This window comes from Neodiprion lecontei, chromosome 4 (assembly GCF_021901455.1).
Source record: "Neodiprion lecontei isolate iyNeoLeco1 chromosome 4, iyNeoLeco1.1, whole genome shotgun sequence".
Taxonomy (NCBI): Eukaryota; Metazoa; Arthropoda; class Insecta; order Hymenoptera; family Diprionidae; genus Neodiprion; species Neodiprion lecontei.
In genome coordinates, this window is record NC_060263.1 from 10,677,334 (window position 1) to 10,702,244 (window position 24,911).

The 24,911-nt window shown below is 34.8% G+C and overlaps 3 protein-coding genes across 9 annotated transcripts in view; 2 read left to right on the forward strand and 1 right to left on the reverse strand.

Annotated features, from left to right (window-relative positions):
• LOC107224245 (RNA-binding protein Pasilla) overlaps nucleotides 1-10,013 on the reverse strand; it is a 53,810-nt gene extending 43,797 nt beyond the window's left edge. For 4 of the 6 annotated variants that reach the window (XM_046737708.1, XM_015664226.2, XM_015664229.2 and 1 more), the window contains exons 1-3: nucleotides 9,641-10,013; nucleotides 5,163-5,309; nucleotides 952-1,118 (exon numbers count right to left, since the gene is read on the reverse strand). In XM_046737708.1, coding sequence (XP_046593664.1) covers nucleotides 952-1,118; nucleotides 5,163-5,309; nucleotides 9,641-9,758 — 432 coding nt within the window. In that variant the 5' untranslated portion in view covers nucleotides 9,759-10,013. Of the gene's footprint in view, nucleotides 1-951; nucleotides 1,119-5,162; nucleotides 5,310-8,910; nucleotides 9,254-9,640 lie in introns of those variants that run through there. The other 2 variants (XM_015664227.2, XM_015664228.2) reach the window with 2 other exon arrangements.
• Nucleotides 10,014-12,465: 2,452 nt separating this feature from the next.
• LOC107224248 (molybdopterin synthase sulfur carrier subunit) lies at nucleotides 12,466-13,328 on the forward strand. Its single transcript, XM_015664233.2, has one exon. It carries the CDS (start codon nucleotides 13,056-13,058, stop codon nucleotides 13,326-13,328), a length of 273 nt encoding a protein of 90 aa, XP_015519719.1. The 5' UTR covers nucleotides 12,466-13,055.
• LOC107224246 (molybdopterin synthase catalytic subunit) lies at nucleotides 13,194-24,783 on the forward strand. Of its 2 annotated transcripts, none has more exons than XM_015664232.2 (8): nucleotides 13,194-13,323; nucleotides 15,070-15,216; nucleotides 16,782-17,085; nucleotides 17,730-18,003; nucleotides 22,293-22,381; nucleotides 22,791-23,041; nucleotides 23,678-23,731; nucleotides 24,211-24,777. In XM_015664232.2, exons 2-8 carry the CDS (start codon nucleotides 15,076-15,078, stop codon nucleotides 24,280-24,282), a joined length of 1,185 nt encoding a protein of 394 aa, XP_015519718.1. In that variant the 5' UTR covers nucleotides 13,194-13,323; nucleotides 15,070-15,075; the 3' UTR covers nucleotides 24,283-24,777. The 2 variants fall into 2 exon arrangements, with proteins under 2 accessions (XP_015519718.1, XP_015519717.1); XM_015664231.2 differs by lacking the exon at nucleotides 13,194-13,323 and adding an exon at nucleotides 16,064-16,227 and having other exon boundaries at nucleotides 15,079-15,216; nucleotides 24,211-24,783.
• The last annotated feature ends 128 nt before the right edge of the window (nucleotides 24,784-24,911 follow it).

A 24,911-nucleotide genomic window follows, 5' to 3' on the forward strand; every position in this document is an offset into this window, starting at 1 on the left:
CAGTTCTTACGCATAAGCTACGTGGCTCAAATTCTAAGAGGTTATTTTTTAGGTTCCAAACAGGCATTTTATCAGGTAGCGTTAAGAAAAATCTAAAATTTTTTTTTGAAACACTTATACATATATACAGTAGTGGTCAAAATGATTTTGTCAATACTAAGTGTACTATTATTTTGATTCATCAATTTTCATATTTTTCTTCATTTTCCATCGAACCAGAGTTAATTCTCTACAATTATGTAAAATATCAAATTTCTTTCAATGAACAATATCATTGATTTTCGTCTTTTATATTTGTTTGTAATCAATCCAATTAGTAATTATATCAAAATACTTTTGAGCGCTACTGTATGTATAAATTAAATATAAAATATGGATTCGAAAGCCATGCATTTAGCAAAGCAAAATCACTCGTACGTGCTAGAAACCCCGCAATCCGGCATAAAAAAAATCATATTCAATAGAGTCTTGACAAACTACGACGGAATGCTGGTTCCGTCAAAAATCTGACCGAATGCTATCAACGAAATTCGGAGTCTAGTAACTTTTATTCATCTCGTTCCATAGTTCTGTGATCTGTCGATCCGTCGTTGTCATGGGACAGCACCCTCAGGCTCCCCTCTGGGTTACGATTGTGTAGCCAGCACTGTCTAGAAACTATTGAATTTTCAGTATCCAGAGCACAGCTGATGCTAGTGCCCAAGGTTCGACTGCATGTGTCCAAAATTATGGTTTGGCAGACAAAAAACATTTTGTTCAAGAGCAGATTGCTGAAAGATACAGAGGTGTCACTTCATTTTGTTGACACTTAATATTCTTAGTGATTTTGTAGGGGGTATACCTTTCAACAACATAAACGAGGTTGACTGCTTATCAATAACTTAGATAGATTTAAATTAAAATTAAAATTATAATTATGAATATGAAGATGCAAATGATGCTGATCATTACATTTAATACCTGCTTGTCTCTCTCTGCGGTCGTTTTACCAGAGTCAAAATCAACTGTGGTTTTTGATGTGAGGTCTGGTTTCTCACGAATTTTTTCCATTATAAAATCCATCACAGCCATTATAGCGTCAACGCTGCCTGTTATCAGGCAAACTCTTTCCGTTGTTCCTAGGAAATCAAATATTAATTATTAGAAGATGAAAAAGCATCATTATAGAGAACCGATATTTTTAAATCCAAATGACCTTAAAGCAGTACCCAGGTAGAACCACTTGAGATATATTTTTCTGAAACTTGAACAGAGTTTCATTCACAATAGAATTTACATTTTGCAAAATTTTAGAATGATCTACCACAATCCGGAAATAAGTGATGTTAAAACTCAGTTGTTTTACATGCATTCCATATGCCATGTCACTGTTAATGTTTCATTCGTACTAATTAACTTTTATCTCCGAAGAGATTTTTATGAAAAATGAATTTATTATAAACAAAGTATTATAAATTTTCTTCATCAGGTTTCAGAATGAGTCGTTCATAGGTTTCCAAGATATTAATGTTCAAAGTTCAAAATTCATAATAAATATCCACAAGTATGAGACACGGGGGGGATGGAACGGCAACGCTGTACACTCGGCACACAAGCAATTGACTCGATTTCCGTGACCGTATGGTCAAACTGGTGACACGTGCACTGAATATGTGTATATATGTATGCGTGTAGCCGGGAAACATGACCAAAAATTTTCTTTTATAAATTATTTTTGTTAGATATTTCAGCGCAGTACTTTCAATCGCCTTGTATAAAATTATTCATAATTTTACGATTAATTCTACAGAATGTATGGATCCATCGTTTCTTTTTTGTTTTGATCATTTCTCATTTTGATGAATTTCAGTTGCTTCTAACAACAATTTTTTTCCATCTTAATTTTTCCTTTGTACGGCATTAAGCGTTCCATATTCATATTTGACGTAATAACTTGCTCACTGTTTACTTCCGCACTGTTTGTTATAGAATATTGTATTTACATAAATAGGCACACTCTCCTGTACGCTCACGGATTAGCTGATGCTGCAAACGTTGACATGATTACGTCTCAAACATCATAATGTACACCTATCTGTATATAGATGTCATTGTGTGCTCTGCCTATATACATCCAAAAGTTTGTGCTTATTGTAAAAATTTAAGCGATCAACAATATATCTAATAAGCGATCAATTATTTCTGTACATTCCTAAAGTGATGTATATGTATACATATATGCCGTAATATATACTGCGATTTTAAAACGATTCATTTTACCGGATCTAAAATACAAGAAAGTGTTCTAACTTTTACTCACTCCAGAACTTGGGTACTACCTTAAGATTGGATTTTGATTCGTTAGTATCTCTTACATGCAATAACTTGAACAAGTAAGATTTGTTTTGGCTTAGAAATGCAATAAGTAAGTTACTTAAAAATACAGTTATCAAAGAATTTATGTTGTAATTTGCTTCTAGGAAAATTGAACAAAATTTTTCATTAATTTGAATCTTCTCAGTTCTTGGATTTTCAATTTTTGCAAATAAGAGATATTCGAATCGATTGCGTATAAGTATACTCATTTCTAATTTATATGGATGAACTTTAGTTGTATGTACATATGGTGATTTTTTCAGAATTTTGTAAGCTTATAGTAATTCATTCGAATTCAACATGAAACACTCGACACTTGTAGTTTTCTGTCACCAGTTTCAAAATTCTGTAATAATTAGTTTTCCATGGGCATATTTTACCCATTTTAAATTCAAAAGTTCCGTAGCATACAGTCATCAGACATGAAGAATGTTGAATATTTTAATACACAATTCTTTAGTATATGTTAAGTAAAAAATAAGAAGATTGGACAAGGCAGTTAATAACACCAACATAGCAAAAAATTGACAGAGAAACGCATTATTTTGTGACTTTAGAACGACTATGAATAAGTCGAGTCTGTTAACATAAGTATATTTTGCTTTATTATGGATTAACGAATTTTAGACAATCCTAATACAGCGAAATAGTTGATACTCATAAAAAAGCAATGCCACATTAACGTTATAAACCTTAACCTTATTAAATTGGGCTGTTATTTTTAAATTTCTTAATACCATAGGTAAATAAATACTGCTGAGACGTTTGGACGTTTGGACGTTTAAAAAAAGTCTCTCAGAGTTTTCTGGATAAACTTGATTTGATGAATCTCTAGAAATTTACAGTTATTCACCATTACTGTCGAAACGTGACTTTTACTAAAAAACACAATTTTTACAGCTTTTCAGATTCCAAGTTTTTTCTGAGCGATTCCCCGAATTTATAGGCTTGTATTCTATCAGAATTACATTGTTTACATCTTTTTACAGAATGATTGGGTCGAGGTTGACAAACAGAGGTTGTGCAAAAGATCGGGCCGATTTCAACAGAAAGTTTTTGATATACTCTTGGACTGAAACAGTAAGATCCGTGTTTTCACTTTCCACTGAATGGGTATTCATTGGCAAGAAAAAGAATGTCGACTTATTCTTGATATCTGATTGATTAAGCATTAACAATAATTCAAGTTTTCATTTATTCTGAGTTCTGATAATAAACAAAAATACATGAGCATAATATTTAATGTTTAGTTTACCAGTTCGTGTTTCGTGATAGCTCACCACGTTTCATTTACTCTTTAAGTCCTTGTTACCAGCATTTTTAATCAAGCGTGATCGATCAAAATTTCAAACATATATATTTTTTTAGTATTTGAGATGCAATGTAAACTTGATATTCAAGGAAATACGACTTTAGAAGCCATAATACTTGACCCGCATGCCATAAGATTTTCGTGGTGACATTGCTTTGCATGGTGTCCAGTAAAAAATCCATAAAACATTCAAGGACATTTTCAGGTTATTTAATGAAATTAAAAATAGAATATTTCCAGGCCACAAGAAAAATTCAAGGATAGTTTCTGGGACTTTTCAAGTATAAGAAAAATTTAAAGACATTGCCAGGACCATTGGCCACTATGCTTAAAATGAACTTGCAAAATTACTTCTATATGGAGAACGCAATACGGTATAGAGGATTTGTGACCGCAATGATATGACAAGTAACAAAAAATCTGCTTTGACCTTTATACCGACGAAAACTTAATTCCCTAATACAGATAACCCTATCCAATTTAGACTTTGATATTTTTCACGCCCACCATCAGTCAACTAGCCGTACAGATATTTGGATATCATAAAGTGCAAAAATTTGTACATAACACAACAACAAAATGGCAGTTCCGTGATAATATTGAAACTTCTTTCAAGTAAAATAATGCAGTAGAGCCTCACATCTATGATTCAATGCAGGCATTAACTGTCCATGAAATTTGATAAACTTATATAAATGGTGTAATGAATGCTTATACACACACTTCGGTATTGAAATAGAATGAAATTAAATGTTCAATTAATATTTAATTTGACATTGATCAAAACAGGGACTGCGTCTTCAACATATTAAATGTATTACCATTGGCAAATTCTTTACGGATTGATACAAAAGATCGATTTCTAGATGTATAAACTATCCATACCGTCGTATCAACTGTACAATGCTTGCATCGATAAAAATAGGAGAAGAGCCATTCTTACTTCAATTTTGACGTGCAAGATAATTGACAGTTCATATAAGTATTTCTACGTTTATATCTGAGTTGTCACATGTTGACTGTAAAATATCCAATTACTCTTTATATTGGCCTAATTCATGGATCGGAGTAAGGCATTGTATAATGCCTGGAAGTTGGAAATCCAAGTGACGTGTATTACATTTCTCTTAAAGAGAAATAATTGCCAAAAACTTTTTCAGAAGAATTAAGTAAGAAATATACATTGCTGTTATTTATTCGTCAAGATATTAGTATAATACAATATTAAATAATTGTGGTCAAATACCCAATCACTTGATTTGTTCCATTGAGGGTAAATATAATCTATGCTCCTACGCAAATATCTAACTGCATCAAAGTTGGCTTATGAATACATATATTTGTGTCGAGTTGTGCTTAACATTGGATGGGCGTAAAAGTGAAAGTAATAGAGACAGCTGATGAGCAGAACAGAGATCCGTAGAAACTGGAAGGGACCTAAGCGAGTTATGTAATACGTCGAGAACTTTGAATCAATCATTGCGGTATATTATACCTGGGTAAAAGTCGTGGGACTTGGACATCTTCACCCGTGCTCCTGTGTCTTTCTGTAACTGGGCGATGGTTTCCCCCCCTTTGCCAATAATTGCTCCAGCTGCCACTCCGGGTACCAATACTTTGAGGTGATATGTGCCATCTCCACCTGAAAAATATTTCAAATCTATAAATATAATAATAAATATGTATAAGTATGTAATACATATGACTTGACATCGAGTACATAAATTTCGTCAAGTAAATTTTTTTGACAACACGAATTTCTGCTTAGCGGATTTTAATCTAGCCCACATATAGATTACACAAAAACACACACGCACGCACACAATGAGTTTACAATTGACACCTGGTTTTAAAGACATATAAACATTTACCCTATTGAAGTTAGTAATGTTATCATAACGATTCATGCTGAGGAAAATCCGTTATTTCGCCATTTTGGAATCGTTTGAAATTCAGTAAACCGTAATAAAACAAAACACACTCACATGTTTCAAAATCTAACTTTCTTAAAAATCATTGTAGTATTAAGAAAGTAGCAATTTTTTTCCCTAATGTTTCGTTATGATAACGTTACTAACTTCAACCTCGTAAACATTCACACTAGGTTTTCTCAGATGATGACTTTTTCAATCTTATTATATGATTGCATGTAAGATAGGCCTAAAAGTCAATGTCCAACTCATATATATTGTAATTAAATAATTACACGAATACAGAATGTCAAAACCTAATTGTGATCCACAGATTGCTAAGGGTAATTTTAAGAAACTGAGATGTATCAAGATCTTAACGAAATGAGTTAAAATATATCTAAATTTTTTCTGACAATATAATGATTCAAGGTAATATCCGTGACATTTTTTTACAAGACTAAAGTTGTTAACGTAAAAGAACATCAGCATGAAAAATCATCATTGTAAAATTTTAGAATAACTTTCGAGGAGTTGGTTTTTCAAAATGTGAGTATGTTTTGTTTTGTTTATCATGGCTGACCAACTTCAACCTTATATTTTTCTTTTACTGAATATTTCTAGTTCACAAGACATTAATTTGATATCCATACATAATTATATGAAGAATATACAGCTTGAAATTAGTAACATTAATGCAACAAAGCATGGAAAAAAAAATAAAAATGTTTTAATACAAGTTGAGAATATTTTTGAAGGAGTCCGATTTGCAAAATATAAATACGTCATGTATATTATGGTCTACCGAATTTCAGATAATTCTGATGTCAGAAACTAACTAGTTTTACTAAAAATACATATTTACGATAACTTTAAGAACCTAAACACTTGGATACATTCAGCGTGCACGCTTGTCGGGAAAACTGTTGGAACTAAGGCATAATGAAACAACAGTCTAGAGATACAGAAAAGCAATTGAATATAATTCAAATAATATTTCTTTGAAATCGTATGAGATATGGAATTTTTTTGATGAGTTTGTATTTCTTAATAAAGCATTTTCCTACTTGTTACCTACAATAATTTTATATCATATATTTTGTCAGTAACCAGACAACGAAATGATACGTTTTCTCTGTTATTAAATTGATGACCTATTCTAGGATTTTACAGATATGTGAACAGTTCAACGTTAATATGCTAAAATACGAATTTTTCTGCATGATCTAGTTCGTAGGTGAGCTATGGTAAGCAAGTATTTTTTAATTCACTTCACTTTTTTGTTTCAACACTTCTTCGACTACAATGTAATATGATACACGGTTGTTCGAAATTTGACAATTGAAGTAAGATTCTTGTTTTTTAATAAAGGTTACCGTGTGCACCAATATATGCATAAATTTCACCTGAACCAAGCGCTGGATCGGATGAATAGTGTAAATTAAAAATTGTGCATGTATTGGCACAAGTGGTTACCACATGGTTCGGAAGGGGCTCTTTTGAGAGACAATTACAGTACATACAATATATGTTTACAGCAAGGAATGTGAAATTAAATATTATTGCGATAACAGCTAATGCAATTATGTGTCAGGTATGGTGTTTAACGTATAGCAGTAGTAGGGGATGATGTAATCTTGATTTCTGTTAGTTTTTCAAGACTGATGGAATTGAAGACATAAGCCGAATTTAGTAACTGAATTAAGTGAAGTCCAATAATAAGTATTTTTTCAAATTTCATGGTAGGTTAGTACTTTTATAAAACCATAAGGGAAAACCTGTCTAGTATCCTATTATTATGTATGTCCAAAACATGATTGTATCGAAACTAACTTAACGTGCTGCACAGCTATCCACAAATAGTTAGTTTATTATTCTACATGATCGATACAAAATGCTGGCACCACTGATACAAATATATTAATAAATTTCGATAGGATTAGACTTGGCAATACTCTATTAGGAAAAGTAAACGAATATCATCTGTACATGAAGCCATCCCAATTTTGGACAGAAATGGAAGGAAAAAAAATTGCACTATTAAAATGAATGACTATTGAATACTGATAAGGATAAAGTTAGTAACGTTACTATAATCAAGTATTTTCAAGAAAAATCGGTACTTTGCACCTTGAGGGTGGTCTGAAATTTAGTCAAGCATAATAAACAAAACGTACTCATACTTCGAAAAGCCAACTAGTTGAAAGTCATTTTCAATTTGCGCAATAATGATTTCTTTCCTGACGTTTCGTCACGTTAATATTACGAACTTCAGCATCGTAAATATCGACAGGCAATACGTGTGCAGTTTATCTGCAGACTTTTCATATATATTTGATACTTTCAAGAATTTGTATATCATGTACTGTTTCAAGGGTTTTAAGGGATTTCTTTAATTATTAGACGAGCTGGAGTCTACAGGCATGACCAGTCTTAAAAAAAGGAAGTGGGATTAAAGAATGTGCGTATCGCGTGAATACTTTCGTGTACCTACTGCATCACATATTGAGTAACAAGGAAGATTTCGATCATGATAAAGAACCTGGTTGAAACTGGTTTTATTATTATTGTTGTTATACAACACTCATTCAGCTCTGTATGGCCGGATAAATAGCAACACATGTGTAACATTGAAAAAATTTTGGTAATATTTGTTTGCTAAAACGATTTAAATGAGGGAAATGTTGTGTAATCAGGAAGAAACTGCAGAGAAGGTTGCTGGTTTATTAAATGAAACAAAACTTGCTGAACGATGGTTCGCAACAAAGTTCTCAGGCTACCAGTAGTTATAAATTACATATACACACGCAAGAATAATTAACGTTACATGATATTTTTCCGATTTGTAGTATATTATTACTTCCATAACGTCATACGTTAAAACGAACACTCTTATAGCTTCAACGAGACATTGATACACCTTATGCTAATGCGCGTGTGTGACTCAAAACACGTTAATGTCGATTACTATAGTGAAAAAGGTTTGGTTTTCCGCGGTCGCCTTCTTGCGTGCACGAAAAATAACCTTCAAAAACCGGTTGGCAGACGGATAAGACATTCGTTCGACGATGCCGTGGTGCAAATAATTGCGAAATGGTAAATAATTGGGGGGGGGGGGGGCGTTTCACATCAGCGAAAGGTCGGAAATACGTGCGGAAGAAAGGTGCGAATGTTACGTGACGAAAAATATTTGGAGAAAAGTTTAAAGGCCCTCGGTATGGCGGAGCCCGTTGAAAAATGCAAACAGCTGTTTGACAGATGGGAGGTTCGTATCGGCCGCCTGTACACTCTGACCTTGACCCATGACCTCGATGTGGCGACCTGAGAACTTACCAATATGCCACATCTTAAGTAGATTCAAACCGTGGCACGAGCAGAAGATATTCCAAGGGAAAAACTTGAGGGAAATAAGGAAGGATCAGGGGCGCGGAATTATCGCGGGCTGTCAAAATTTGCCAAGTCACTGAGTACGCACGTCACCCGCGACCGGACTACGATTCTCCATTAACGTCAAGAGTCGCCCACGCAAACGGACCGAACGTCAAATTCAAAATACGGATCCCCGACTAGCGTAAAACGTCGAACGTCGCCGCGTCGCACGGAATCGCGCGCGCTGCGACGAACACACGGCTGACCGACTGCCGGAGAACGACGACAGACGCGATGGGCAACGACGGACGTGGTAGTAGTGACACTGCCGAGAGAATGGTGCACTCTGGCGAATCTGGCCCCGTTTGCTCACTCGTTCGTTCTTCCGTTCGTCGCTCGACTCCCGACTCAAAGTTCCATTTGACATTTGTCCTTCTCAAGTATTACGAGGCCCGAGTAAAGGGAGTAAGGAACGAATTGCGAAAGGATGTACGCCATGCCGGACGACAGGTGGGAACGAGAGACAGGGCTACGCAAAATTTGGCTTGTCAAACATTCCGTGGCACTAGCCGCGTTAAACACAATCAGCTCAAATGATCCCTCGTCACGATACACATCCGACATCGTACAAGCGTAAATCGAATCGCTTCGTTTTCGACGGGGTCTGATTAATACTGCAAAATTATCAAAATACCTGAGCCGTAGTGGGATCTTTTTGTTGAGCCGTTTTCCACGTCGCAGTCTAGCGGTCGTTTTCTTGAATCCGCGATTTCTGGGGAGGGACACGTCTCCATACCCGAGTCAGCGGCCATCTTTACTTCGTTGTTTCGCGCACACGAACCAAACAGCGACGACGAGGACACGACGACGACAACGACGACCGACCGACCGACCGACCGACCGACGACGACCGACCGAACGACCGACGGACGGACAATCACAAACTCACTGAGAAACTCCACACTTGAACGCCGCCACAACCTGTACACGTCTCACTGGCAACTGATCCCAGCTCCCTCGGAACTCCCTCGCTAAACCAGCTGGTCGCCTCCACGACCGCGACTCCCTCCCTCTACCCCTCGCCTCGCCGCTTGTGTGCTTCTAGTTCGCTCCTACTATCTTTGACGGACGTCTCCTCCGGTACCTTCCCTCGCCCTCCGACGCAATTCTAACACAACTGCCTCTGTCCTGTTCCCTCGCTCTTTGTCGCATATAATATGCCGATGGATGATAGCCTTCATTGGCGCATCTGTGATGCTTGCCATCGTCCTCTCCGTCAAACGGTCAAAATCCGCTATTAATAGAAAGGCACCGAGTTGCCACAAAAATGTTCAGCAATTACCACCAATCGCTTGCCGTATTCTGGCATTAGCGCATAATGGCAGCCGGGCGGCGGAGGGGGGCATCCGGATTCTCGTATCGATACATTACCATGAACGAAACTAACAAGCAGGAGAAGCTACCTAGCCCGTAACGGGGGAAAGGGATTTATTTTTGGGCCGTTGCATTTCGCAACCCGTATCGCCGCGATGTCGCTTTTAACCGAATGGCGCCTCTCCTGCCGAACAAGCCGCTAAACTCGCGTTATCTAAACATTTCTTCCGCGGACTTGCGATAAGTGTCGCTTATCGCAGCGCACGTAGGCGAACGGTTCATACTGAAATTTGAGCTCACATTTACCCTGGGTTGCTTTGTACTGGCTGTTGCCTACGTGACATCGCCGGGTGCCGAGCTTTTGGCATAGTGTCGGAAGCACGGTAATGTACGGGAAGAAAGCTTTGGGTAACCAAACCGTATTTAGGTCAAGCAAAAATCCATATTTCGTTGAATTTTATCAACGCATGTATGCGCTGTGTACATGCTACTTGTCAGCGATTATACGAGCGGGAAAGCTTGTATCCGCGAGCATGTGTCCTCTCTATGTGGCGGGTGGCCCGTCGTGTGTTCATCTCATCGCGACGAAAACAAAAATGTAGTAGGTGACGATATCATGTGCAATCATTCTTGAGTGCGAGACGTGTGCGTTTCACATAGAGCCGGCCTAAGTTCACGGGGTATACGCGCTTTGATTTTTCACGTCTTCATTTCGAAGCGCACTTGGATTTGATTAAATCCATGAATTGGAAGAAGACAAGTCTCGTAAGATTCGTACGCCGAAAAACGGTTACTTTCACAGAATATTTCCTGCGTCTATCGCGCTTATGCTCAATTTTCCCACAAAATATGACCCTGCCTGAGGTATGTATGCACGTACATGCCGGCATATCGTGCGATTTCAAACGCATATGACGATTATCGTGGTGCGGTGCTCATTCTGCAGACAGGATCGACAGGGATAAGGTTTAGTTGGGCATGTGTAACATATGTTTCATCCATATCCAATCGTGCAGTGAGGCGGTATAGGTAACATTCTCTTTCACAACTTGCAAGAAGCAAGTACCTTGTTACACCGTGTATACCTATTACAGCAACGTTGTCCTTGCCCCACAGCAACTTGCACATTCTTTCCTAGCTCCGGATTACCAGTATTCTCGATCCACCCATATCTATACTTAACTATGAGCACATTGTATTGCACGCGTACGCCTGCATACATTTGAATACTTACCCAAGGCCATCGCATGCTAACGCTATACACAGAGATACTAGCCTAGCTAGTCCATAGCTAGTCACCGTAGACGTTGTGTATTAGCTTTGAAACAGTGACGGTACGTATGAAATTGCCGTGCTACCATATGCCCTTGATCGATCATTTTGTACAGTGTAGCTACTATAGCTGTAATGTTAATTGACAAGAATCGAGTCGAAATGGAATAAATAGAACGTAATTCCGTATGAAATATTTTTCAGATTGTATGTCGTACAAGTATTTATTTTTATTGTATAGAATAGAACTAGAAAGAATATGATTGCACCAACATCTTGCACAAGGCTACTGCGTCTTTAAACTATACCACTACTTACGAGTTACTACCATAGTGCCACTCTCAGCTTTGTCCGTGATAGTTGTTCAATCATAGGTTTTTTTCTGGACACATACGCAGTGCGCCTTTTGCTTTCTGTATTTTACAATTTGAAGTCAACACCTATACTTTCATACCGTACATAATTATTTCCCAAGTATCATGACAGAACTGGTATAGTTCAAATAAGCAATTGAATATTCCATTTAGATTTCAGCGTAGCTTTGTATACAAGTATCACGAGCGCTTCAGCTTTGAAATAATTCCCATATTTCTACCAGACAACTTGCACGCTCATTTTCCTCCAAATGGAGGTTCTTCGATAAGATAATACATAGGCGATATTAATTTGACTGCGATGTCACCAGATGTGAGGATGCCGATGAATGCATGATAAAATATGCGTAGATAGGTATACCTATGCATATATATTTTATATAGATATATATAAATGTATATATATATATATATATATATATATATATACATATATATGGTTCCGTTACTTTTAACAGTACAGTTCCTGCTTTCGCATTCTAACTGGATTTCAGGCAGGTAGATAGGTATCTATTTTTCGTGCAATAATAAGGGCCCACGCCTGGCCGTTTTGTGCGACCATACTTCCCGTGACCTCATTCCGCCTTTGACCTGATTATCAAAAGTGCATTCGGTTTGGTCTAGTGAGGCGCCAGCTAACAGGTGTTACGTCATCACCACGGGCGTCAGCCTAGCAACAATTTTAAGGTCCAAGAATTGTCGAGCAGCTTGTCAATAAAAACAGAAATTTTTGCAACAGCAATAAATTGGTATGTATGGAGGAGATAACAGTAGAATTATACGTCAATTTGACGACTGATGAAGAAAGGCTGATTAATCACAGTTCTCCTTTTCGGCACGTTTCCGGTATCAGCGTTTTTCGACCGTACCGTACGCAAACATAACCTCGTTATGCTTCGTTACCAACTTTCCACCGATCTATTGTTCCGGGAAAATATTTCTTACGTAACGAGATAGTATTGGCTAATACCAATCGAGTAAACAGTGAACAATAACAATGCATGTGTTGAAAACATGTGTGGTGCGATAAAGGTCTATGCAAGTGCCAAGCAGAGCCAGTCGCTGTCGCCACTCTGTCGCCCATAGTTTATGATGGATGGAGAATCACGAGATTCGCTGGTAAAAATTCTCTTTTTCGCCAAGGCTCGCGAGTTGTCCGGCCTGAAAGAGTCTCGGGCTAAGCTGCCGGCTAACATCTCTTACCAATCTTTGTTGGATACAATTATTGAGAAATTTGGTCTCGAAAGTATTCGCGATTCTGTTATCTTATCTCTCAACGAAGAATACCTTGCAGCCAACGGAACGCTTAACCTATCCGACCAGGACGAAATTGCTGTTATTCCCCCGCTCAGTGGAGGTTAGTTTATCAAACATATTAACATTTATTTCAATTTATTTACATTTAATCATAATAATGATCAAACTACTTTGACTGCTCAGCGAAAAAATGAGAACTACGTAATTACAAAAGGTATACGTTTCTTCCTGACTGTTTTCGCACAAATCTTCTATCATGGGCATCTTTCGGAACCTTATTTCATTCAAGTAGTGAAATATGTTTTTCCGCCACATTCATAATAATACTATGCCGCAACGAGCGGCTGTACCATTCTCTATAGGGTCGAAGTTATGTTTCAGGATTGGGCAGTTGCCAGTATCAGTATCTTATCCTCGTATTGTACAATGCTGATGAAAATCGACATGAATACCATAATCATTTCCAGCTTTATCGCCGAAGGCAAGGAATATGAGGGTACCTAGAAGAACGTTTGTATTATTACATCCAACATTCAACAGCTTATTACAAAGTCTACTGGAATTTATGTGCCTTTAATTTTTAATTACCATGACAGCTCTAAACACAAGAGTATTGAAAAACCCAAGTTTGAAGAAAATAAACTGTAATTGGCTTAGCCATACGCCGTTTAATGTTGGATCACCACAAACTGCCAGAAACAGGCTCAACAATATGGATGTTCTTCCAGGAAACACAATATTCATTGATAAAATGTTGCACATAATTAACACAATTTTCGGAGAAAAGATTATTTAAACTCATTTCCCAGTATGTGTTACTTATCCAAAAATCTGAATTCGGCTCTTTTGTTCATAGCTTATAAAGTCTAGCTAAAGTCTAGACCATTCTTATGGAGGAGCAAAGCGTAGTAATAATGCCGAAGTTAGTAACCTTTATGTAACCAAACATTGCGGGGAGAAATTGTTATTTTGCAAGGTTATAGTGAGTTTGAAGTAGTTAGGTTTTCAAAATATGAAAAAGAATACAGTTTGCCTCATTATGATTTACTAAATTTCAGAGATTCCTGCAGCTGAGAAATAGCAATTTTTTAAAACGTTAATCATTGTAATAATATTATTAACTTCAGCCTCAAGCCTAGTAAAAGGAAACTTATTGGAACTGAATCTTGTCATTGGTTCTTGAGATATTGTTCGCGCTATTTTCAAATAATAGTTCTTGATTACAAAAAAGGAGTTTTTTTTCAGGGTTTTTCAGTATTTATGATATTTCAAATTTCTTAATAATGATCCAGCCTTTTAGCAAAGTATTCTTGGAAAATTTATGAGCTCAAAGTTTGCAAAGCTAAGATGAAGGAAAATTTTTTTTAAATCATGATTTTGGAACTTTAGTATGACTGAAAGAGTTACGTTTGCAAAATTTCATATTTATGCTCTGCTTTTATTTGAGTCAACTACTGTATTATGGACAACTATAAAGTTGCTAAATAATGATCAGACGGAAAAAATTCATCATTACGTTAATGTTACAAAGTTCAGCTTTACGATTATTTTAATTACTTACGATATTAACGTAAACGATTTAAATATCACCTTCAGTTTACTCTTGAATCTACAATGAGTTGCATTCACGAAGATTTGACATGCAGGGTCTGCTTTGATTCTTTAATCATTATCAAGAATTTCGATTTGTTTTCAAATTATTCAGTAAGAATTTCGGCCTTGACTTTAGAATTGTACTTATAATCGTGATTGTTCTCTGTTTTTAATACTTTTGGTTTCTTTGTTATGCTGTAAATTCCAATAGTCATTTTTGGGAATATATTCACAATCACAGTCTTTGTTGCAGGTTAAGATGAATGACTCAAAAGATGTCATTAAGCTGCAGACGGAACAGTTGAATATAGGAGGCATAATTAATCTGGTAGTTGCAGCAAATTGTGGAGCAATATCCACTTTCATTGGTACAACTCGGGACAATTTTGAAGGAAAGAAGGTACACAATTACTTGTACTCTAAGAAATTTAGAAGTTGTCACTGCATATGTAAAAAGGAATATCAATCATTCCATTTATTTGGTCATAATTTTTCTGACAATCGAACTGTGAAATCTAATTAATTTTGTTATAATGTTGATAAAGCAGACAAGTATCTATATTATTATTAGTATCCCTATTAATATAATTTCGGGAAAATACGCTACAAGTGATTTTATACTATCTCGTATTAATTGTGTCTGGATTTACATATCGGTTTTGCAGACTTTAGTTAATATTTCACGACCAGCGATGCCACTACGTTTTTTTACCGATATTTGGCCTTTGGCGGGGGGGCATGCGTATGTCTAACAATGAGACAATTTTATACAATGAAATAAAGGTTTGATCCTAATAGTATACATAGGAGTAGATCAGAATTCTTCAATCTTAAAGTTGAGGAGTCTGGAAATAGAAGGACTTCGAAATGACATGTGTCAATGACATTATGTAAATGTGGAACCTGGAACATTAGGAAATCAGAAACAAAATTATTTCTCTTATACAAAAATTACTATTCAGTATTCAAATCTCTTTATTCATTTGAACGAAGTTAGATACAAGTTAACAGGTATATATCAGATATTGTATCAATTTATGCAGCATGAAAGCCAAGTGTATGAAAAAGTAATCAAGTTGCGTTTTTCAAACAAATACAGTACAAATTCATATAAATCGAGTCGTTTAATTCAAGACAGATCTGAAGAATTTTAACTTTGGTTACTCTAATTTATTTTTTAACTAAAATTTTTTTTTAAAATGCGCGTAAAATGTGTTTGAAAAAAATTTCTATGTTCCAAAATCCAGGGCAGGGATTTCCATGCCATAAAAATGTCGAGGTCTGGTTTATACCATCCATGCTGGCAATGACGCCACTGTTCATGATGCTACAATTTCTTGGAAAGGAGTACTGACTCCTTCAGCTGATCAGAGTGGGGCGCACAGCGCCGCGGTTTTAGAGAATTGAAATGGTGTGTGAAGCGACCCTAATTCATATAAAATTTCGCAGAAAGTATTACCATAAAACATCAGAGAATTTGATAGAAAATCTGGAAATGAGGCTGTATTGATGGCATTTTTTGAATAACGTGTTCACTATTACAACTAATTTTTTCTACCCAGTGCTTAGTTATCCCGCTATTATAGTTGTGGGAAAATTTAAAAAACATATGTGACTTTTGGAAGAATACAGTTTTTTACCACCTACCTCAAACTTCTGTAATCGAGTGGAAAAGGAAATCATTATTCCAGTAAATTTTGAAACATCAGTTTATTAGAAAATTGAAGATTTCAAACAACTTTTTTACTCATGAAAATCGGTTGCCAGATTTTAGCAATAATACTGCCACATTAGTTCACTTATGAAATATTCTCTCGTAGTCTGCAAGTTACCCACAATTCATGGTTGTTGCAAGTTTGAAAAACTAGAAATTCATCAATGAGTTGCGCAGTTTTATTAGAATTTTCGTAATGTCTTTTATCAGAATAGTAAGACTGTTGCAAGATGCATTTTTTTCTGTGGCAGGTCGTTAAGTTGGAGTACGAGGCATACCAGTCAATGGCGTTGAAAGAATTGGAGAATGTATGCTCAAAGATTCGTTCTCAATGGGATGTTGAACGCATAGCAATTTACCACCGCCTAGGGGTCGTATCTGTGACTGAGGCCAGCGTTGTCATAGCTATTTCTTCGTCTCACAGACAAGAGAGTCTTCAAGCTACGCAGTTTGCTATTGACATGCTGAAAAGTACTGTACCTATTTGGAAGAAGGAAATCTATGATAACCACAAGTCACAATGGAAAGAAAACAAAGAATGCTCTTGGTCCACCAGTAAATAATTTTTTACATACTGTACTATTATCGTGACAAGATACCACTACATTTATGCCAAAGTCGATGAATGCTGAGAATGTAATAGTTTTTAAGTGTCAAGTAGCGAGGTTGAAGTTAGTAACGTTATCGTAACGAAATGTTGAGAAGTAATCACTTTTTTTATTTTTACACTGATTATGAAGGAACTAGGATTGCAAAATATGAATATATTCCTATTTATTACGTTTTACTGAGGAACTAATTGCTAGGATAATTTTACTCACTTCAACATGATGTCAAGTATATAAATTAGAGTGGTCATAATTCTTTGCATATATCGAGAAAATTTCATGAAATGGATCCTTTCAAGCTACTCGATGTGGCTCCCATGACCATTGTCAGTTCGTCTTCGCTTGAATATGACAATTCGCTTTATGCAAATATTATTTGCATAAAGTTGAAACTTTGTGAGGACTTTTTGCGTTTTATTTTTCAATATTGATTCATTGTGATCTGTATATTTCAACATTAATAAAATTCGTTTTTATCATTATATGTATGAAAAGAGGCTGCATAATTTTTTTTTTTCGTTCGTACAGGTCTGTTTACCATTCATAAAACTGCGTTGAGTTTTGTTTTAAACGAGAGACTTCTGTTGACAGGTCGAGATGAAACTTTATTAGCATGTGCAAACGTTGTGAGTGCTAATGATTTGCTGTTACAAAACAATCACAAAATCTTCCCGAGTGGTACGAATCAAGATGAAAATGAAGACAGAATGACAGAGAAGAGAGAATCATTTGATGTACCAGTTAATTCAAATCTTGTACAAATCCGTGTTAGTACTGATGAGCTGAATCGTAGAATAAATGCATTCATTGCAAGAAAACGAGAGCAAAACAATATTGTCAATGTACAAGAGTTCTGCAGTCACAGGTTCGTTGATATATAAGAGGTATTTTATTTCTAGCAGACCTCTTTTTTGAGCATAGTCATAGAATTTGGCGCTTATCTGGGATTAGGTCCTCAGTCATCATTGGAGAACGAACCCCTAGTTATAGTCTTTAATATTGAGTAGTCCATAAGATATTTGATTCCAAAATTTGCAAAAACTTTTTGTTGACAATCTTGAAGCCAACATGTCTCGCGTTCTAATCGCTCGAAAATAAAAAACAAGCAGTACATTTTAATCAAAAATATGTTTTCCGTGTCTTAAGTTATTTTTGAAAAAAAAAAAACAGAATTCTCAGTTTAGTCGCATTTTTTTGTTGAATCATTTTTATTCACTTCTTTCTGACATCTTTCAGATCGGCGATGAAAGTAGTGTCCACTCTACTAGAATTATAAGATTTACGTACTAATTCATTCTTGGATTTGATATTTATTTTAATTTCGACGTCTGTAAACAGTACTTAACTTATACTGAACAAATTACTTCAAGGACTCTTCAATGTAAAGAGTAAGAAAGACTGGAGCAAAGTGGAGCAAAAACATGGTTATGGTTATTTGAATGACATTTTACTATTTTTGTTACTTACAGATAACTTGAAAATATCATTTTCAAAGCTGCCAAAATCATTTTCAATACTTGAAAAAATTCAAATTTGTTTCGAGGCGCATATTCGGGCTCCTTTAACATGGTGAAAAAAAACTACATTTCAATCAAATTTCCGACGTAAGCCACGTTGCTCTAGTTTCCCCGAAGAGATAACAATCAAAATTCAACGGTATAGGTTTTCGTTGAAGTAATTACTTCTTATAAAATACTTTGCAATTTACATAAGTTTATATAAGTTTAGTACCGTTTGGAGAAGTTGAAGGTAAAATGACTTCAATTGGTGATGCGAGTTAATCTTGAAAACTCTACTAAAGTTTGAGTAACTTTCTGATTTGAAAGTTGTGAGAAAAGAATCATAATCAGAAGAGTGAAAAAATTTAGAATTTTGGTTTTTTTCTAAAATACGCGCATCTTAAAAGAGCCATGTCCGATCGAAGTCGAAACATCGAAATCTCAAAATCTCGAAGCATTGTCGACATTTTATTTGCACGCCGATTGAACGGGTCATTTGATTATTACTTTGTTTTGAACTTGGCTATCCAAGCGTGACAGTTTGTACAAGGGAACGAAGAATTTAATATCATCAACAATCCTGATAGTACATTAGGTTGGGTTGAAGAAAAATGTAATTTATATCTAATAGTAATGACATTGAGAAAAAATGTTTGCATGTGGAAAAGTTTGTAGAATATCAAAAATATAGTTGTGACAGAACAGTACTTGATTTAAGTGGGATGCAGTTTATCATACATGATTCTTTTGATCAAGGGTTCACGAGATTTTCATAATTTAGTAGGGGGACGCTGTGCACGGCTAATGAGTAATCAAAAAATTATTTATTTACGAATGATGATACTAGTAATCGGAAAAAATAACAACAGATCTCCGAAAATTGCAGAGTCATCGTTATATGTAAAGGAACATTCAGTAATACATTCTTCTAGTGCAAATTGATAAAAACGAAGTATTTTCGGGAATTTCGAAGTTAGGTAATATTTGAAGATTATTTATACCGATATCATTGAATAGATGATAATCATGTGATTCAAAAGCACTGCTAGGTTTTTTATTTTCGGGCGATTTGAACCCAAAGATATATTGGTTTAAAGATTGTAAGAAAAAAATTGCTTTGCAAAACTTGAACATTCTATATCTTTTAATCCGCTAAATATTGAAAGTTATGTAACTGAGGGTTCTTTGATGATGAGTGAAACCTGAATCCTAGATGGGTACTAAATTCTGTAACTATGGATCAAAAAAATGGGTTGCCGGAAATGGAATATCACATTAAGCGTGCATGTAAGTCATTATTCTAGAATAGATGGTTTTGAAGAACACTATTTTATGTGATACTTTACTTCTTAATCCTTAACCCCATTTGGTTTCCCTCATTCGTTTATTTTGTAAAATATTCGCTTACGGTTATATGTTATACCGTAATTCTTTGGTACGTAGTAAATATAGGGATATCAGAAATTCTTAAAAACAGAGATGCAGCCAAGAAATTGTTCAGTAATGCACGATTATATTTCATTGTCTTCGAATTTAAAACATACACCAATGGGAGAAGTTTTGATTCATTAAAAAATTAGATACATTAGTTTTGGAGCTAATTAGCAGTATTCAATCTTTCTATGAATTATAGACATATTGCCATGTACATACATTAAAAATTCAATATTTTTCTACGAAATTATATTTTTCTTATCGTTAATCAATTTTATCACTGTTTGGAACTAAGTTTTGGTACTTCTTGCCATTGGAAAAAGATAATACCTAATGAATTTTCTGTAAAAAAAAGTGGCGTCTGTACTATTAAGTCAATTTTGAGGTGGGTCCTCAAGAAGTACTAAATAATACGTTTTTTCGATTTTTTGAGTGATGTAAATGCAAGGGCCCAAAAAGTAAATTTTCATGTTGATTCAAAAAGTGGACATTTTTAAGTATCTCCTGAAATTTTTAGAGTGGGCCAAAAATAGGATTATGATTAAATTCGTATAGTTGTTCCAGTAAATTCGAATTTCAGAATATTTTTCTAAAAAAAATTCTATTATGAATTGTTTAATTCTGTTACACGTACAAATCGATATTTTGGAGTATATTCTGAACATTTCAGAGTGATATGAATATGTATATGGATAAATTGATGATATAGAAAAAAAGAACCAGTAAATTAATTGTTTTAATTTCGTGTGCAAAATAGTAGACATTTCGAAGTAGATCCTAACGTTTTTTTGGTGGGTCAAAAATGGGGTCATTATTAATGATGAATTGGTGTAAAAACTCCAGCGATCTGGAATCTTTAGAATATATTCTGTCACTGGAAAATTTTCATTCCACTTAGTAAACTTTAGGGTATTCCACAATGACCATTTTCTGACATAACAGAAATGAACAATTTACTGAATAATTTTGTTTTTTTCTTTTTGAATAAAAATTCGAAAATTCGAGATCTTTGGAAAAATCATACCAATCATAATCCCGTTTTCACCGAGCTGTTACGGGATAGAGGGATAGCATTGCCGAGTGGTTATCGAACTACCTATATTCTCACCCACGATGTTATTTTGAATACCTTTAGGTCCAATTTCGTCCTGCTCTCGACTCGGAGAATGCCGGAAGAAGTCAGGAATGAGTTAAGAAAGGTTTATAATTGAATGTGTAAATGATTTATTGGATTAGTGAGTACTGTAGATGTGTAGTCGAAGGAAATGGCCAGACGTAACACCAATCTAAAAATTTCAGAATATGCTTAAAAATGACTATTTTTTCAAACAAGAAAATAAAGACAATTTTTTTTTTGGGTCTTTTGCATATGCATGAATCAAAAAGTAAAAACACCCCCTTCATGTACATTTCCTGAGGATCTACCTCAAAATGGATTTCATATTTGGAAAGATTAGACTTTTTTTAGACAAAAAATACATTAGCTCATATCTTTTTTCTGACGACAGGGAGCGCTAAAAATTCAATACAAAAATCGTAATCGAATACGTAATAAATTTGATCAACCTATTTTTCAAAAACCGTAGTACTAGAGTGTGCATCATGTACGTATATCTCAGTGTACACTACACAGACCAAAATTTTTACTTAAAAAATCTAAGCCCATACATGAAAGAAACGACAAAAATAAATATAATATGCAATTAAAAATTTCGAAATAACATGAAAGTGTTGAAAATATTTTAAGAAGTTTTCTTCGGTCTATAAAAAAACAATTAGTCATTCTTGATGAGTTTTAATTTTTTGGAAAGAATATTTAACGATGTTAATATTTATGAAGCGAAATTACGATAGAGACCCATAGAGATGTTATAAATTTTTTTTCACTTGAGGTAGTAGGCTCGCAAAATTACCTCTTTTAAGTTTCTCCAAAATGTTTCACACATTTTCCAGTAATCTTTAATGTGGTTGAAATGAAAATTGAAACATCATTAAGAGTAAAAGCTTGAAAAAATACTATGCCTAGTAAATTACTTGAAAACGTTTTGTATCGTTGAAAAGTTTGAAAAGAAATGTTATCAAAATTAAGCATATCTGCAAACTAGTTCAGCAGCCATAATTATTAGCCCATCCGTTAGAAGCAGGTTTTTATTGGTGTTACCCTCAAAAGTGCTACTTTTTTCTTTGACATTTTAATTACATTAATTATTATATATTACAGGGTAAAAGTTGACGAAGACAGGGCAAATTCCTGCGCTCGAGTTGATGCAATCTTAATTCGACGCAAAGATTCCAAAAGCCATGTCAAAGGTAAAAAAAAACATGATTTACAATTTCTACTGTTATGAAATATTGTTCGTACTTCAATATATTCAAATGTCCAGAATAGTCATTATGTCGCAGGAGTTTGCAAAACCTATGTTGCATAACTGTAAGTATGACGTGTGGAAGTGAGGTTACTTTGGCGATATTCGTGCACGTTTTAGGAAACCTTTTGTTAGCAAAAATGCTTTTATTAGCAAAAATGTACATTCATATGATTATGCCAACCAACATTAATTCTCTAGCTCTATGTATTATCTTAAAAATACATGCTGTTTCATGAGAGCATAGAATATACTATGATTAATGCACACTACAATTTTAAGAGTGTGCTCGAATCTTTATTTCCAATTGATGTGCATACTTTAATTAAAAATATGTCCCATTCGTCTGTTAGTACACAGGGTGCTCAATCCTTGGGGACCACAGGTGGCTGACCTATCAACCGTGCAAAAAACTACAAGAAATCACTCAAACCAAAGTTCTCCTGCTACTTATCTACCTGCGCTGGAGGAAAGATTGGTGACAAGTGAGAATCACATTGGTGTTAAAGGACCTGTTCCGAAGGATGTTTATCAAAGACTGAAAAGGATCGAGGATAGAATATTATATTTAGAAAGTTTGTCACCAGAGTACAGACAATTTTGGGTAAGCTGAATCCAATCTGAGAATTGAAAATACATAACCGATTTTTTGTTTTCATTTATCATCATATTTGCATTAACCTGCTGGCGGCCGGGATTTTTTTCGTTGATACATGCCTACTTTGGTGGGATACTTCCATATAATCATCCCCCAATGTTCCCCGGATATGTTCGAATCATGGCAACACCACTGTAGTGGTGTTGCCGGCTGTCTACAGGTTGAAGAACTGAGTTCTGTTAAAACTTTTGAAAATTTTAGAAAAGACTTATTTAGTGTTTCAATGTTAAAACAGCCTTGTAGGTGTTGAAAGTTCCTTCGAGGCCTCTTTGCAATATATTATAACTTGAGCTACCTTAAAATAATACATTCTTCTATTACATAAAGCAAGTGCAGTAAATGCAGAAAAATATGGGGTGAAATGTATATTTTAGAAATATGTTGCTCTGTGGTTAAAATCGTGAGACTAACTGTTTTCACAATAATAGTGGTTAGCGAAGGAATCCAGTAATTCATTAAATAATTGCATGCATTTATCTTTGAGGAATGAGATCCCCTTTTAAATATACAAAACGAAAGTCTACCTTTGTAACAAAATATTTGAGTGATTGAAAATCTTATGAAATTGCCGTTTCATTTCAGCAAGGGCAGGAGGATAGAAGTTTCAAAAGCAGTTACCAACCTGTGAGAAAAAGGGTAGGTCAAATCAGGAAGCATATTTTCAAAGCCCGAGTCTTTGTTAAGATTGAAAGAATGAAGAATTTATAGTTTTCTGCAACTTATGTGAAAATCAATTTGAAACATTAATCAACGACATCTACTGAATATTTTGTATATTAATAATTTTTTTTCCAAAACTGCTAGTTTTGAGTTGCGTTCCTCTGTTGTATAGCTACAGAGGTATTCACTGGTGCAAATTACAAAATAATGTGCTCATGAATATAGATGGTAATGTTCCTTTTTTTGTTTTGTATGTACATAATATAATGTATGCAGATGTATGAACTCCTATAGTCAGAAACTTAAATCCCGTAATCACTAATAGTTAAAAATATTTGTCAGAATCTTTGAAAATCCTCACAAAGAGCCTAGTATTGATGCTTTTTTCACTCTTTGATGACTTTAAAATATTAATTAGGTCGATATAACAATTACCCAATTATTTATCTGTGCAGACATTCTCGACAGCGGAATTGGACACGAAACTTCAGGAGTTAGAGAGCAAATATACCAAGAAAGCTAATTAAGCGTAAATATAAACTGAAATATTCTCAACTCATTTTCATATTATAGTTTACTTGACCTATTGCTGTTTAAGTATTTGGTTTGGTAATGAGTAAGGTTGTGAAAGATCAAAGTGCCCGCTCTTGTAGTATATAATTGACATAGGTGATCATTGAGGAGGCAAATTAAAAACATCTATATTAAAGTGTGCGTGATTTTGAAATTATTTTCGAGTTGTTTTGATCTTTAGTATAGAAAATCCGATAGTTAAATAAGCACAGAAATTATGTTTCTTAACCTTATTTACCTGCGTCTTCTTGAGATTACTGTGTGATGTTTGAATAGCTGTTTAGCAATTCAATTTTCACTGCCACGTGTAAAATGGTGGAAAAAGTCGTCACATCTTTAGTTGAATAATACTCGGAATATTTTAGTAAAATACGTTGTATATTAGAGTGTTTCAAAAAAACCGACTATTTTTTTTTTCGAAGAACATTGAAAAATGTTCCGAGTGTCCCTCAAAAATGACCTCGGTAAAATATGAGCTCTTAATATTGATTTTTAGAGGTGGCGATTCTCAATTTTCTATTTCCCATTTAAATAACATGGAAAAAATTTTTTTTTAAATTTAGAATTTTATTGCTCGAAAACG